Genomic DNA, 16737 nt, shown 5'->3' with positions numbered 1-16737 from the left:
CCAGGAAGGGGGGTGGTTACACCCCTCTCCCATGCCGGACTTTCCCCAGCTCAGGGGCTGGTGTGCCCCTGGAACTGGTTCAAGTCGGCCTATGCATAGTGAGCACCGGGGTGCCACTTGCAGTCACCTTCCTCTAAAGCCCTGCTTACCTGGGATACACAAAATCCTGTCTGGGATGGTGCTTGCACCGCCCCTGACAGGAAACCCTTTGTCCAGGCCTCCGTTGCTGGAAGGACTCCCAGCAGCAGGAGGGCAGACTTGTGTCTCGGTGGCAGCATCCATTTTGTGGAGCTGAGGCTTGAGTTAACTTTAACCGGGGTTCACAGTTACATACATGTCGTGTCCCTCTAGAAGGGTGGAATGCTAACCCCGTCGCCAGAATTGGCGAGGGGTTAGTATTCCAATTCGTATGACACCTTACTCGACATGTTTTGATAAAGCGATACCAGAGTTGGCATATAACCGCGAGGATTATAATGCACTTAAGAGTATATGGTATGCGTTATCATGGAACAGCTATTAGGACTTGGTTCCGCAAGCTGCAAACGGGCTCAGCTCATGCCAGAGCACCATCTCACACAATTCCAAGCACTCTGCCTTCAGGATTGTTAAGGCCTGCCATAGGAGTGACTGATAGGAATACATGTGTCCATTTTAGGGTTAGATATAGGTATACTATATCTAAAGCAAAGGGTGATTACACCACCTTGCCCCAGCTGTCGTGCAGCCAGTTGTGTCAGATTTGGATGGCCAGCCAGGGGTGGCATAATACATGCTGCAGCCCCTGGTAGGCCCTGGGTACACCTATGCCCTGGGTACCTAAGGTACACTGTACAGGGACTGATAAGGTGACTCAGTATCCAATTAGATATGTACCTAAGGTACATGGAATCCATTTTACAGAGAGAGCAGTAGGCCTGGGGTCCTGAATAGCAGGGCCCCAGGTCAACTAAGTCAGAAAACCAGCAAAACACCAGGCAAAAAGTTGGGGGCAACCATAGTCAGGGATCTACCTTCCTACAGTCTGCCCTGTGCATCTGTTGTGCAGTGAATGGAAGACTGCCCTGACTGCCTTCTATAAGAGAGGGAAGCTTGGACTCGTCTGCCCTGTGCATCTGTTGTGCAGTGAATGGAAGACTGCCCTTCCTGCCTTCTATAAGAGAGGGAAGCTTGGACTCGTCTGCACTGTGCATCTGTTGTGCAGTGAATGGAAGACTGCCCTTACTGCCTCTATAAGAGAGGGAAGCTTGGACTCGTCTACCCTGTGCATCTGTTGTGCAGTGAATGGAAGACTGCCCTGACTGCCTTCTATAAGAGAGGGAAGCTTGGACTCGTCTGCCCTGTGCATCTGTTATGCAGTGAATGGAAGACTGCCCTTCCTGCCTTCTATAAGAGAGGGAAGCTTGGACTCGTCTGCCCTGTGCATCTGTTGTGCAGTGAATGGAAGACTGCCCTGACTGCCTTCTATAAGAGAGGGAAGCTTGGACTCGTCTGCCCTGTGCATCTGTTGTGCAGTGAATGGAAGACTGCCCTTCCTGCCTTCTATAAGAGAGGGAAGCTTGGACTCGTCTGCACTGTGCATCTGTTGTGCAGTGAATGGAAGACTGCCCTTACTGCCTCTATAAGAGAGGGAAGCTTGGACTCGTCTACCCTGTGCATCTGATGTGCAGTGAATGGAAGACTGCCCGTCCTGCCTTCCATAAGAGAGGGAAGCTTGGACTCGTCTGCCCTGTGCATCTGTTGTGCAGTGAATGGTAGACTGCCCTTCCTGCCTTGTATAAGAGAGGGAAGCTTGGACTCGTCTGCCCTGTGCATCTGTTGTGCAGTGAATGGTAGACTGCCCTTCCTGCCTTGTATAAGAGAGGGAAGCTTGGACTAGTCTGCCCTGTGCCATGTTGTGCAGTGAATGGAAGACTGCCCTTCCTGCCTTCTATAAGAGAGGAAAGCTTGGACTCGTCTGCCCTGTGCATCTGTTGTGCAGTGAATGGAAGACTGCCCTTCCTGCCTTCTATAAGAGAAGGAAGCTTGGACTCTACGGCCCTGTGCATCTGTTGTGCAGTGAATGGAAGACTGCCCTTCCTGCCTATATAAGAGAGGGAAGCTTTGACTCGTCTGCCCTGTGCATCTGTTGTGCAGTGAATGGAAGACTGCCCTGACTGCCTTCTATAAGAGAGGGAAGCTTGGACTCGTCTGCCCTGTGCATCTGTTGTGCAGTGAATGGAAGACTGCCCTTCCTGCCTTCTATAAGAGCGGGAAGCTTGGACTCGTCTGCCCTGAGCATCTGTTGTGCAGTGAATAGAAGACTGCCCTTCCTGCCTTCCATAAGAGAGGGAAGCTTGGACTCATCTGCCCTGTGCATCTGTCGTGCAGTGAATGGAAGACTGCCCTTCCTGCCTCTATAAGAGAGGGAAGCTTGGACTCGTCTGCCCTGTGCATCTGTTGTGCAGTGAATGGAAGACTGCCCTTCCTGCCTTCTATAAGAGAGGGAAGCTTGGATTCGTCTGCCCTGTGCACCTATTGTGCAGTGAATGGAAGACTGCCCTGACTGCCTCCTATAAGAGAGGGAAGCTTGGACTAGTCTGCCCTGTGCATCTGGTGTGCAGTGAATGGAAGACTGCCCTGACTGCCTTCTATTAGAGAGGGAAGCTTGGACTAGTCTGCCCTGTGCATCTGTTGTGCAGTGAATGGAAGACTGCCCTTCCTGCCTTTTGTAAGAGAGGGAAGCTTGGACTCGTCTGCCCTGTGCATCTGTCGTGCAGTGAATGGAAGACTGCCCTTCCTGCCTTCTATAAGAGAGGGAAGCTTGGACTCGTCTGCTCTGTGCATCTGTTGTGCAGTGAATGGAAGACTGCCCTTCCTGCCTTCTGTAAGAGAGGGAAGCTTGGACTCGTCTGCCCTGTGCATCTGTTGTGCAGTGAATGGAAGACTGCCCTTCCTGCCTTCTATAAGAGAGGGAAGCTTGGACTCGTCTGCCCTGTGCATCTGTTGTGCAGTGAATGGTAGACTGCCCTTCCTGCCTTCTATGAGAGAGGGAAGCTTGGACTCGTCTGCCCTGTGCATCTGTTGTGCAGTGAATGGAAGACTGCCCTTCCTGCCTCTTTAAGAGAGGGAAGCTTGGACTCGTCTGCCCTGTGCATCTGTTGTGCAGTGAATGGAAGACTGCCCTGACTGCCTTCTATAAGAGAGGGAAGCTTGGACTCGTCTGCCCTGTGCATCTGTTGTGCAGTGAATGGAAGACTGCCCTTCCTGCCTTCTATAAGAGAGGGAAGCTTGGACTCGTCTGCACTGTGCATCTGTTGTGCAGTGAATGGAAGACTGCCCTTCCTGCCTTCTATAAGAGAGGGAAGCTTGGACTCGTCTGCCCTGTGCATCTGTTGTGCAGTGAATGGAAGACTGCCCTTCCTGCCTTCTATAAGAGAGGGAAGCTTGGACTCGTCTGCCCTGTGCATCTGCTGTGCAGTGAACGGAAGACTGCCCTTCCTGCCTCTATAAGAGAGGGAAGCTTGGACTCGTGTGCCCTGTGCATCTGTTGTGCAGTGAATGGAAGACTGCCCTTCCTGCCTTCTATAAGAGAGGGAAGCTTGGACTCGTCTGCCCTGTGCATCTGTTGTGCAGTGAATGGAAGACTGCCCTTCCTGCCTTCTATAAGAGAGGGAAGCTTGGACTCGTCTGCCCTGTGCATCTGCTGTGCAGTGAACGGAAGACTGCCCTTCCTGCCTCTATAAGAGAGGGAAGCTTGGACTCGTCTGCCCTGTGCATCTGCTGTGCAGTGAACGGAAGACTGCCCTTCCTGCCTCTATAAGAGAGCGAAGCTTGGACTCGTCTGCCCTGTGCACCTGTTGTGCAGTGAACGGAAGACTGCCCTTCCTGCCTTCTATAAGAGAGGGAAGCTTGGACTCGTCTGCCCTGTGCATCTGTTGTGCAGTGAACGGAAGACTGCCCTTCCTGCCTTCTATAAGAGAGGGAAGCTTGGACTCGTCTGCCCTGTGCATCTGTTGTGCAGTGAATGGAATACTGCCCTTCCTGCCTTCTATAAGAGAGGGAAGCTTGGACTCGTCTGCCCTGTGCATCTGTTGTGCAGTGAATGGAAGACTGCCCTTCCTGCCTTCTATAAGAGAGGGAAGCTTGGACTTGTCTGCCCTGTGCATCTGTTGTGCAGTGAATGGAAGACTGCCCTTCCTGCCTTCTATAAGAGAGGGAAGCTTGGACTCGTCTGCCCTGTGCATCTGTTGTGCAGTGAATGGAAGACTGCCCTTCCTGCCTTCTATAAGAGAGGGAAGCTTGGACTTGTCTGCCCTGTGCATCTGTTGTGCAGTGAATGGAAGACTGCCCTTACTGCCTCTATAAGAGAGGGAAGCTTGGACTCGTCTGCCCTGTGCATCTGTTGTGCAGTGAATGGAAGACTGCCCTTCCTGCCTCTATAAGAGAGGGAAGCTTGGACTCGTCTGCCCTGTGCATCTGTTGTGCAGTGAATGGAAGACTGCCCTTCCTGCCTTCTATAAGAGAGGGAAGCTTGGACTCGTCTGCCCTGTGCATCTGCTGTGCAGTGAACGGAAGACTGCCCTTCCTGCCTCTATAAGAGAGGGAAGCTTGGACTCGTGTGCCCTGTGCATCTGTTGTGCAGTGAATGGAAGACTGCCCTTCCTGCCTTCTATAAGAGAGGGAAGCTTGGACTCGTCTGCCCTGTGCATCTGTTGTGCAGTGAATGGAAGACTGCCCTTCCTGCCTTCTATAAGAGAGGGAAACTTGGACTCGTCTGCCCTGTGCATCTGCTGTGCAGTGAACGGAAGACTGCCCTTCCTGCCTCTATAAGAGAGGGAAGCTTGGACTCGTCTGCCCTGTGCATCTGTTGTGCAGTGAATGGAAGACTGCCCTTCCTGCCTCTATAAGAGAGGGAAGCTTGGACTCGTCTGCCCTGTGCATCTGTTGTGCAGTGAATGGAAGACTGCCCTTCCTGCCTTGTATAAGAGAGGGAAGCTTGGACTCGTCTGCCCTGTGCATCTGTTGTGCAGTGAATGGAAGGCTGCCATTCCTGCCTCTATAAGAGAGCGAAGCTTGGACTCGTCTGCCCTGTGCACCTGTTGTGCAGTGAACGGAAGACTGCCCTTCCTGCCTTCTATAAGAGAGGGAAGCTTGGACTCGTCTGCCCTGTGCATCTGTTGTGCAGTGAACGAAAGACTGCCCTTCCTGCCTTCTATAAGAGAGGGAAGCTTGGACTCGTCTGCCCTGTGCATCTGTTGTGCAGTGAATGGAAGACTGCCCTTCCTGCCTTCTATAAGAGAGGGAAGCTTGGACTCGTCTGCCCTGTGCATCTGTTGTGCAGTGAATGGAAGACTGCCCTTCCTGCCTTCTATAAGAGAGGGAAGCTTGGACTTGTCTGCCCTGTGCATCTGTTGTGCAGTGAATGGAAGACTGCCCTTCCTGCCTTCTATAAGAGAGGGAAGCTTGGACTCGTCTGCCCTGTGCATCTGTTGTGCAGTGAATGGAAGACTGCCCTTCCTGCCTTCTATAAGAGAGGGAAGCTTGGACTTGTCTGCCCTGTGCATCTGTTGTGCAGTGAATGGAAGACTGCCCTTCCTGCCTTCTATAAGAGAGGGAAGCTTGGACTCGTCTGCCCTGTGCATCTGTTGTGCAGTGAATGGAAGACTGCCCTTCCTGCCTTCTATAAGAGAGGGAAGCTTGGACTTGTCTGCCCTGTGCATCTGTTGTGCAGTGAATGGAAGACTGCCCTTACTGCCTCTATAAGAGAGGGAAGCTTGGACTCGTCTGCCCTGTACATCTGTTGTGCAGTGAATGGAAGACTGCCCTGACTGCCTCTATAAGAGAGGGAAGCTTGGACTCGTCTGCCCTGTGCATCTGATGTGCAGTGAATGAAAGACTGCCCTACCTGCCTTCTATAAGAGAGGGAAGCTTGGACTCGTCTGCCCTGAGCATCTGTTGTGCAGTGAATGGAAGACTACCCTTCCTGCCTTCTATAAGAGAGGGAAGCTTGGACTCGTCTGCCCTGTGCATCTGTTGTGCAGTGAATGGAAGACTGCCCTTCCTGCCTTCTATAAGAGAGGGAAGCTTGGACTTGTCTGCCCTGTGCATCTGTTGTGCAGTGAATGGAAGACTGCCCTTACTGCTTCTATAAGAGAGGGAAGCTTGGACTCGTCTGCCCTGTGCATCTGTTGTGCAGTGAATGGAAGACTGCCCTTCCTGCCTTCTGTAAGAGAGGAAAGCTTGGACTCGTCTGCCCTGTGCATCTGTTGTGCAGTGAATGGAAGACTGCCCTTCCTGCCTCTATAAGAGAGGGAAGCTTGGACTCGTCTGCCCTGTGCATCTGTTGTGCAGTGAATGGAAGACTGCCCTTCCTGCCTTGTATAAGAGAGGGAAGCTTGGACTCGTCTGCCCTGTGCATCTGTTGTGCAGTGAATGGAAGGCTGCCATTCCTGCCTCTATAAGAGAGCGAAGCTTGGACTCGTCTGCCCTGTGCACCTGTTGTGCAGTGAACGGAAGACTGCCCTTCCTGCCTTCTATAAGAGAGGGAAGCTTGGACTCGTCTGCCCTGTGCATCTGTTGTGCAGTGAATGGAAGACTGCCCTTCCTGCCTTCTATAAGAGAGGGAAGCTTGGACTCGTCTGCCCTGTGCATCTGTTGTGCAGTGAATGGAAGACTGCCCTTCCTGCCTTCTATAAGAGAGGGAAGCTTGGACTCGTCTGCCCTGTGCATCTGTTGTGCAGTGAATGGAAGACTGCCCTTCCTGCCTTCTATAAGAGAGGGAAGCTTGGACTTGTCTGCCCTGTGCATCTGTTGTGCAGTGAATGGAAGACTGCCCTTCCTGCCTTCTATAAGAGAGGGAAGCTTGGACTCGTCTGCCCTGTGCATCTGTTGTGCAGTGAATGGAAGACTGCCCTTCCTGCCTTCTATAAGAGAGGGAAGCTTGGACTCGTCTGCCCTGTGCATCTGTTGTGCAGTGAATGGAAGACTGCCCTTCCTGCCTTCTATAAGAGAGGGAAGCTTGGACTCGTCTGCCCTGTGCATCTGTTGTGCAGTGAATGGAAGACTGCCCTTCCTGCCTTCTATAAGAGAGGGAAGCTTGGACTCGTCTGCCCTCTGCATCTGTTGTGCAGTGAATGGAAGACTGCCCTTCCTGCCTTCTATAAGAGAGGGAAGCTTGGACTCGTCTGCCCTGTGCATCTGTTGTGCAGTGAATGGAAGACTGCCCTTCCTGCCTTCTATAAGAGAGGGAAGCTTGGACTCGTCTGCCCTGGTCATCTGTTGTGCAGTGAATGGAAGACTGCCCTTCCTGCCTTCTATAAGAGAGGGAAGCTTGGACTCGTCTGCCCTGTGCATCTGTTGTGCAGTGAATGGAAGACTGCCCTTCCTGCCTTCTATAAGAGAGGGAAGCTTGGACTTGTCTGCCCTGTGCATCTGTTGTGCAGTGAATGGAAGACTGCCCTTCCTGCCTTCTATAAGAGAGGGAAGCTTGGACTCGTCTGCCCTGTGCATCTGTTGTGCAGTGAATGGAAGACTGCCCTTCCTGCCTTCTATAAGAGAGGGAAGCTTGGACTCGTCTGCCCTGTGCATCTGTTGTGCAGTGAATGGAAGACTGCCCTTCCTGCCTTCTATAAGAGAGGGAAGCTTGGACTTTTCTGCCCTGTGCGTCTGTTGTGCAGTGAATGGAAGACTGCCCTGACTGCCTTCTATAAGAGAGTGAAGCTTGGACTCGTCTGCCCTGTGCATCTGTTGTGCAGTGAATGGAAGACTGACCTTCCTCCCTCTATAAGAGAGGGAAGCTTGGACTCGTCTGCCCTGTGCATCTGTTGTGCAGTGAATAGAAGACTGCCCTTCCTGCCTCTATAAGAGAGGGAAGCTTGGACTCGTCTGCCCTGTACATCTGTTGTGAAGTGAATGGAAGACTGCCCTACCTGCCTTCTATAAGAGAGGGAAGCTTGGACTCATCTGCCCTGAGCATCTGTTGTGCAGTGAATGGAAGACTGCCCTTCCTGCCTTCTATAAGAGAGGGAAGCTTGGACTCGTCTGCCCTGTGCATCTGTTGTGCAGTGAATGGAAGACTGCCCTTCCTGCCTTCTGTAAGAGAGGAAAGCTTGGACTTGTCTGCCCTGTGCATCTGTTGTGCAGTGAATGGAAGACTGCCCTTACCTCCTCTATAAGAGAGGGAAGCTTGGACTCGTCTGCCCTGTGCATCTGTTGTGCAGTGAATGGAAGACTGCCCTTCCTGCCTTCTATAAGAGAGGGAAGCTTGGACTCCTATGCCCTGTGCATCTGTTGTGCAGTGAATGGAAGACTGCCCTTCCTGCCTTTATAAGAGAGGGAAGCTTGGACTCGTCTGCCCTGTGCACCTGTTGTGCAGTGAATGGAAGACTGCCCTTCCTGCCTTCTATAAGAGAGGGAAGCTTGGACTCGTCTGCCCTGTGCATCTATTGTGCAGTGAATGGAAGACTGCCCTTCCTGCCTTCTATAAGAGAGGGAAGCTTGGACTCGTCTGCCCTGTGCATCTATTGTGCAGTGAATGGAAGACTGCCCTTCCTGCCTTCTACAAGAGAGGGAAGCTTGGACTCGTATGCCCTGTGCATCTGTTGTGCAGTGAGTGGAAGACTGCCCTTCCTGCCTTCTATAAGAGAGGGAAGCTTGGACTCGTCTGCCCTGTGCATCTGTTGTGCAGTGAGTGGAAGACTGCCCTTCCTGCCTTCTATAGGAGAGGGAAGCTTGGACTCGTCTGCCCTGTGCATCTGTTGTGCAGTGAGTGGAAGACTGCCCTTCCTGCCTTCTATAAGAGAGGGAAGCTTGGCTTGTGGCTGCCTCACTGAAGCTGCTCTGTGAGGAAGCAAAGCTTGCACTGCTGCCACACGATGAACACCAGGTCTGTGACTTGGAAAGCTTCAGTTACTGCCGGCCTACCTTTACCTGTCCTCTGAAGGAGTAAAGTTTCCACTGTCTCTGCCCTGTTCTAAGAAGAAGGGGCCTTTCCACTGCTGCTGTCGCATCACAAAAACAAATGATATATTGACTTTACTTGGTAACATGGCCAATGAACAAGGGGCTGTTTCACAATATTTGATGTGAGACACTGTCACCTATGATCCTGAAGAAGGCGCCTGACCCCAAAGAGGCAAAATTATAGGGCCAAAACATGTTTGTAATCTTGTGGCAGGGAAGCACCTGCAAGAAACGTGTTTTGCTCTTCCGCACATCTGTTGTGAAGTGAATGGAAGACTGCCCTACCTGCCTTCTATAAGAGAGGGAAGCTTGGACTCGTCTGCCCTGTGCATCTGTTGTGCAGTGAATGGAAGACTGCCCTTCCTGCCTTCTGTAAGAGAGGAAAGCTTGGACTTGTCTGCCCTGTGCATCTGTTGTGCAGTGAATGGAAGACTGCCCTTACCTCCTCTATAAGAGAGGGAAGCTTGGACTCGTCTGCCCTGTGCATCTGTTGTGCAGTGAATGGAAGACTGCCCTTCCTGCCTTCTATAAGAGAGGGAAGCTTGGACTCCTATGCCCTGTGCATCTGTTGTGCAGTGAATGGAAGACTGCCCTTCCTGCCTTTATAAGAGAGGGAAGCTTGGACTCGTCTGCCCTGTGCACCTGTTGTGCAGTGAATGGAAGACTGCCCTTCCTGCCTTCTATAAGAGAGGGAAGCTTGGACTCGTCTGCCCTGTGCATCTATTGTGCAGTGAATGGAAGACTGCCCTTACTGCCTCTATAAGAGAGGGAAGCTTGGACTCGTCTGCCCTGTGCATCTGTTGTGCAGTGAATGGAAGACTGCCCTGACTGCCTTCTATAAGAGAGGGAAGCTTGGACTCGTATGCCCTGTGCATCTGTTGTGCAGTGAGTGGAAGACTGGCCTTCCTGCCTTCTATAAGAGAGGGAAGCTTGGACTCGTATGCCCTGTGCATCTGTTGTGCAGTGAGTGGAAGACTGCCCTTCCTGCCTTCTATAAGAGAGGGAAGCTTGGCTTGTGGCTGCCTCACTGTAGCTGTTCTGTGAGGAAGCAAAGCTTGCACTGCTGCCACTCGATGAACACCAGGTCTGTGACTTGGAAAGCTTCAGTTACTGCCGACCTCCCTTTACCTGTCCTCTGAAGGAGTAAAGTTTCCACTGTCTCTGCCCTGTTCTAAGAAGAAGGGGCCTTTCCACTGCTGCTGTCCCATCACAAAAACAAATGATATATTGACTTTACTTGGTAACATGGCCAGGGAGCAAGGGGCTGTTTCACAATATTTGATGTGAGACACTGTCACCTATGATCCTGAAGAAGGCGCCTGATGCCAAAGAGGCAAAATTATAGGGCCAAAACATGTTTGTAATCTTGTGGCAGGGAAGCACCTGCAAGAAACGTGTTTTGCTCTTCCGCACATAATTGTAATATAGGTGTGAAAATTGAACAAAGGGAGAACATAGATAGAGACCTATGGGGCAGAACCAGACCCTAAACAGGGAAACCCATAAACGTGAGACCGCACACCCATTGAACGATATCCTCTCGGATGGTTCCCAGCGGGAGGTGTAGAACGCACTATTGTAGCGTGAAGCACTAACACAGTGAGAGTTCTTCACCCCAGATAAGTACATTAGGATGTATTAATACCATTAGAGGTTTGGATGTTTCTTCCAGGATATGTATACTTCTTGTTTGTTTATTTCTGTTAACAGAAAGTGTAGAACAGCCCTTTCCCTTGTCTCTATTTTACTGTATTAGTTACCTGTGTTGTACCAGTTCCGTATGTACCACAGGACCCTGTCATGTCCCTTCTGCCTCTCGGACCTATCTGTGCTTATTCTTTGTGTTAGGAAGGTTGTGCTGTTGCTACCCATGTTGTACCTTTGTTGTAATTTGAAGCTCAATATTAAAGTTTCTACTACACAAAGGACACAATTTTTCCCACTGCCAATGCTTGTTTTAATGCAAGATTAGAATGAAAGAGTGAAACCTCTGAAAATATTTGAGCAGAGATTACTTTTGGTTTTACATGTGTAACATGCAACATTTTGAAAAGAGTAGATGAACTAAAAGAAATTTAAAACATAGCTGACAAATCGATTCTTGTCACATATAACACATTCGACCAAGGCGTGTGTTTTAGCCAATAGCGCTTTGCAAGCTGGGGTATTTATCCCATAATGTCCGGGTAAAAATTATAAAGCAATACAAGCCCCGCAATGAACATGCATTTGGCGAGAAGAGGTAGAGAGAAAGGAAGAACATGGAGCTTTCTCCCTCGCTCCGAGCCCACCCTTGCCCTAGAGCAGGGGTCTTCAAACAAGGGGGCGGGCCCTCCGAGGGGGACCTCAAGTGATCCCAGGGCTCTCAAACTGGGGGGCGGGCCCTCCGAGGGGGACCTCAAGTGATCCCAGGGGTCTCAACTGAGGGGTGGGTCCTCCTAGGAGGGCCTCAAGTGATCCCAGGGATCTCAAACTGAGGGGCGGGTCCCCCTAAGAGGGCCTCCGGTGATACTGGGGGGGAGGGCACCAGGCTCTGGCCAAAGGAAGCATTATGCTCATAACCACCACCCCATTTCTAATAATCACACTGTGGGTACTTTTACACGTTAGTAAGGCCTGCCCGAACAGAATAGTATGTTTGGCAATCATGTATTTGATTGCATTTTTTAAACAGTAATAGAACTTAACAGCAGTGGTGAGATAGGTCTGGACCTATTTAAACATTGGCAGTTTAATAGAATAATTGTGGAAAAGTTTGAGGGGGGCCTCTGTGATTTTATTTTTCTCACTGGGGGGGCGGGGAGCATTAAAAGGTTTGAAGACCACTGGCCTAGAGGTTGGTTATTGCTTGATAAGGTCAAAATACTCTTTAACACTTGTGACGGCCGGTGGCGCTGTCCCCTTTTAACACTGTAAGCTGGCACGGTTCGGTTTCAGGGCTGGGTGAGGGATAGTTACCTCCACCTCAGGCCAGAGTGAACCATCGGCACATCTGCCATGTTCCTGGTGAAAGCCATGGACCTCTCTGTGATTGATGGAAGGCGGGCACTGGCGTGGATGAGGCGTGCACTGTCATGATCTAGTCTAGTGGAATCGCTCAGTAGCCACAGCCCTCATCTTGCCCACTGTCGTGTGCTATTGCATGTTCACCACGGGTTCCTCAACGCAAGCAGTGCAAGGACCCCATAAGGGCCTTTGTCATGCCGTGCACCACAAGCTCACCGTTGGCATGTCTAGAAACCTGAATTGTCTCACTCGCTCAGTCACTCACTGACTCACCTTCACTAGATCCATGGCCGACAGACCTCGCTCGGCCACCAAGAGCCAGGACGGCCAACATTGAGAACACCAGAACCTTCAGCATGGTGGCCATGTCTCCGCTCTTCAGATCCAAGGCGGGAGAGGAGAAAGATTCACTGCTTGTCCACAGAGAAGAAGCACATCCCCTTTTATAGCCCAGAGTCCTCCTTTACCCACACCCCTTGTCACGCCCCCACCACCTGACAGGTTTATCGCCTCATGAATGCCCATGAAAGAGATGGTCAGGTAAAGCATCCTGTCCTCTCCGCCCGAGGGCCACCAGCGGGCGGCTCCTTCCTCTCCAGGCCATGTCCTCCCATTGTTGACTTGCCTTTGAGGCCAGTGTCTCCTTCTGAGGAGTGAGTCTGCAGGACTCACCCATGGGCAGACAAATGTGACACCCTTGGCGTGTATCACTGGAAGGCGCGACAGCGCGTGACAGATTCCAGGAAGTGCGCCACGCCAATGCCTTCAGGCGCTGACTGAAACCTCACGTCTCACCACACTCAAGAGTCAGAACAGAAACTCGATCTCACATGGGACACAAAGTCTGTCTCTCCCAATGTGGGGTTCTTCCTTTCATTCTAGGAACAATTTGGCATTGAATGTGTAAAAATATTGTTGGGGCGGGGCTTGTTTTGTTGAAGGTAAATGTACATCAGCATTGATGCTAATTTCAGAACAAATCCATCAGGCCTGTGGCGGATGGGAAACTTTCCTCGGTCTGCCAACGTAGCAGCTGCTACTATGATGTCAAGGAGGGGGGGGGAGTGGGACCTTACACTCGGAAGTGAGGTCCTTCAGTCCAGTGGGCTTGCACATACCTTTAGTGAATAGGCCGACAGTAACTGAAATATAAAAGAGGGACACTGGGTGGGAGCACGAGGACAGAGTATATCTAAACTTAGGGGGATGTGTACAAGGAAGTGGCAGAGCGCGTCGTTAGCCTCCTTGGCTTAACAATACGCTCCATCATTTCTGAAATGCAAGGATGCAGCATATTTACAAGAATGTGGTGAAGCCTTCTGTTTCCCTCGCGATGGCGATAAGTGTAGCAACTTAGCACCAAAGCAGGCATCCTTGCACCAGAGTGTGTGTGCGTGCAGGGGAGGACTGTTTATGTGTAGGAAGGTGTCCCTTCCTGCACATAAACAATCCTAAAATGCCATTCTGTCACTGTCATGTGTGCTGCTTCATGCAGCCCACATGAAAGTGACAAAATGGATTTTTTTTGAAAGTTTTGTTTATGTACAGAAGGGACACATTCCTGTACATAAACAAACCATGGCATTTGGCTTTGTCCTCGTTTTGCCAACTGGAGACCAGGGTTTTCCTGGTCTAAAGTTTCTCGCTGCCTCCTATGTAGCCACCCTTGCTCATAGGGGGCAGCATCCGGTACAGTGGGTGTTGGGGTGGAACGCCGACCACAACACCCACTGCACACCCCTTTCACGCTAACCATAGCATGAAAGGGTGCTTTTGGCCGTTGACTGCTCGATAGGTCTATCTGAGGAAGATGCGAGATGGGGAATTCCGCAATTGACGATCGTGCCAATTAAAAAATGGACACCTGTCATTATCCAAATGAACGCCTTGGTGCTGGAGCACGCTCTGGTAGCAGTGAATGGGCGCACGCCTTCTGATTTTTCTGGTGCTTGTACCTATAATAGGGTTAGTTGCCCCAGTAGAATAGATTATATTTTGGTTGATAAGAGACTGTGGAGATATGTGTCAGATATGGCAGTTATTCCATCTATCCATAGTGACCATAATCCACTATCCCTTAGCTTGTGCAACCTGAAAACTGTGGGGAATTCCCTGTTGAGTAATGGATTAACAATGGCAACCAGAGAGTTAGTACCCTCTAATTGTAAAAGATTCATCAAATGGCATAAACTTGCCATTAACGAGCAAAAGACTTATGCCCTGGGGGAGATCGTAAGAGATCAGACCGAGAAGCTTTTTGCACTCTGTACTCACGATCCGGGTTCTGTCCAGGTTAACACGGTCTACGTGGATACAATTGACAGGATGGCCGCTCAATTCCTTGACAGACGTGGGGCAAGTCAATTGAAGCGCAGGAAGCCCACAGCTCTGTGGTATAACCATGTATGCAGAGGGGCTAAGTCCAAACTGATTTGTGCCATTAAAACCCGAGATCCCACCGAGGTTCGTTTGGCCCGAGCTGTGTTAAGGCGCGCACTATTAGTGGCAAAGAGGGCTAGGGATGATTCCCACTGGGAAGAGTTAAAACTGGCTAGCCAGAACAGGAACGGTGAACAATTCTGGGCCTTAGTAAGAAAAAGCAACGATGATGGCTTAGATCCATTACCCAATCATATCACGGACAGGGAATGGTTCGACCGCTTTAGGAGACTGTACGCCGGGGCAGGGGCTCCCGAGAATAGCGAACCGATAGTAGAATGTATATCACCCCTGTACGATACAACCTTATTTACTGACCCTATAAGGCAGACTGAGGTTGAGTGTGCGATCAGCAAAATCGTCCCAGGCAAGGCACCGGGCCAGGATGGCATTCCCGGTGACCTGTTTCACGCCAGCCCCAAGCAATGGGCCAAGTTCTTTTCCCTCTTGACTAATGCCCTCCTCCTTGGGTCTCCAGTTCCAAGCTCATGGAAGGGGGCTGAAGTGATACCTATTTACAAGAAGGGGCCAAGGGGCGACCCGGCCAACTATCGTCCGATCAGCTTGATCGATGCTGGTCAGAAGGTGGTTGGCAGAGTCCTCCTGGAAAGGATCCTCTCCTGGGAAGAGGAGAACAACATCATCTCCCCCTTCCAGGCAGGTTTTAGGGCCTGTACAAGCACTGTAGATCAGGCTTTTAGGCTGTTATTACTCCATTGGAAGACAGTATCGATCGGTAAGGGCAGTTTGTACTTGGTCTTTGTCGACTTGAAGACCGCGTTCGATCTGGTCCCTCGAGGGCGCCTGTGGGCGGTTCTTCATGAGATGGGGTTTCCTTTGCCCATGTTGAACCTGTTGGCCCGCATGCATGATGGAACGTATGCATGCATCCGTGGGGCACGCAGGAGCAGAAAACTGCAAAAATCACAGTGAATAGAGGTGTCCGCCAAGGATGCGTCTTGGCACCGACCCTCTTCGCTTTATTTGTTAATGGGGTGGTTTCTTTTCTAACTGATATTGATGCTGATGCCCCTAGCTTGGCCGGTATGAAAGTTCCAGCCATGCTTTTTGCTGATGACACGCTACTAGTCTCCAAAACGCCCATGGGGCTCCAAAAATTGCTGGATCGATTTTGTGTTTTTTGTAATCTAAGGGGCTTGGTTATCAACACCTCTAAAATCAAGCTCCTCTATTTTAATCCCAGTAGGAAAGCCAATCGCCCGCTCACACTTAATGAAGAGCAATTGGAGGGGGTTAAAATGTTTGACTACCTTGGGATCAGGATATCCGACCAACTCAAATGGAACCCTCACATTGAAAAAATGGCCTTAACCCCTTCACTGCGGCGGCTATTCCGCCGCAGTGCTAAGGGGGCGGGGCGGAAGAGCGGCGGGCGCATGCTGGTGACGGAACCGCTCCGTCACCAGCGTCGGTTGCGCTGTGCTTATGACGGAGCGGTTCCGTCATGGCCCGCCCTGCTCAATAGAACGCTCAGCGTAGGCGCGGAATCCGCGCCGCGCAGGCGTGCCGGGCAGGGCATGACGGAACCGCTCCGTCATCAGCACAGCGCGGCCGCGGCTGATGACGGAGCAGTTCCGTCATCAGCAGGGGAGGGGTTAAACCACAAACGGGTTGTGGGCGTCATAGGCAGGGAGCATAGATCTTCAGTATCAAGACCCATAGCTCCCGCTTTGGAGATTTATTCTGCAAAAGCGGTAGGTAGTGCACTGTACGGAGCAGAGCTCTGGGGCTTCAATAACGTTGATTCCCTCATAATGGCCGAGAATACATTTTATAAGGAGCTTTTGTCTGTCCCTAAGAGTACCCCAAGCAAACCCATCCAATACGATCTTGGACGCAGATCTATCAAAGATCTTATAACTCTGCGTCCGCTTCTTTATTGGGCCCGCCTGTGGCGTACACCAGAGCTAAAGAGCTACGCAGACGGCCTTAAAGCAGTCATGAACTTGCAGGGGTCTCACAAAATCGCTTGGCTCTCCAAAGTGAAGGAGCTCCTAATGGCCATTGGCCTGTGGGCTATATGGGAATCCGGTGCTTTAATATCTAAACTGGAGGTTAAGCGGGCATACTGGTTGTGGGTCGATGCCCATGAATCTAGAGCGGATAACCTAGGTAGACTCTCAGAGGAGTTTCGTCTGCACAAGACAGTACCCTTGCTTGAACCCTATATGGACTTCATTAGAAAACCCAAAGATAGGGCCTTATATATCCAGTTTAGAATGGGAACTCTATCAGTCCGTAAAACGCACCTCTATATGGAAACCCCCCCATCAGTCACCCGCCACCTGCCCACACTGCAGCGCTGAACTGGAAACCATCGCACATGTC

At 51.0% G+C, this 16737-nt stretch overlaps 1 protein-coding gene across 1 annotated transcript in view; it reads right to left on the bottom strand.

Annotated features, from left to right (window-relative positions):
* Nucleotides 1-12354, bottom strand: part of LOC144770897 (uncharacterized) — a 32925-nt gene extending 20571 nt beyond the window's left edge. Inside the window, exon 1 of the mRNA XM_078655689.1 lies at nucleotides 12223-12354. Coding sequence (XP_078511815.1) covers nucleotides 12223-12316 — 94 coding nt within the window. The 5' untranslated portion in view covers nucleotides 12317-12354. The remainder of the gene's footprint in view (nucleotides 1-12222) is intronic.
* Nucleotides 12355-16737: the final 4383 nt, after the last annotated feature.

The sequence above is a fragment of the Lissotriton helveticus genome, chromosome 7 (genome assembly GCF_964261635.1).
Source record: "Lissotriton helveticus chromosome 7, aLisHel1.1, whole genome shotgun sequence".
Taxonomy (NCBI): Eukaryota; Metazoa; Chordata; class Amphibia; order Caudata; family Salamandridae; genus Lissotriton; species Lissotriton helveticus.
Note: the sequence above shows the minus strand (reverse complement) of the source record. Positions and strands in the feature narration are given on the sequence as shown.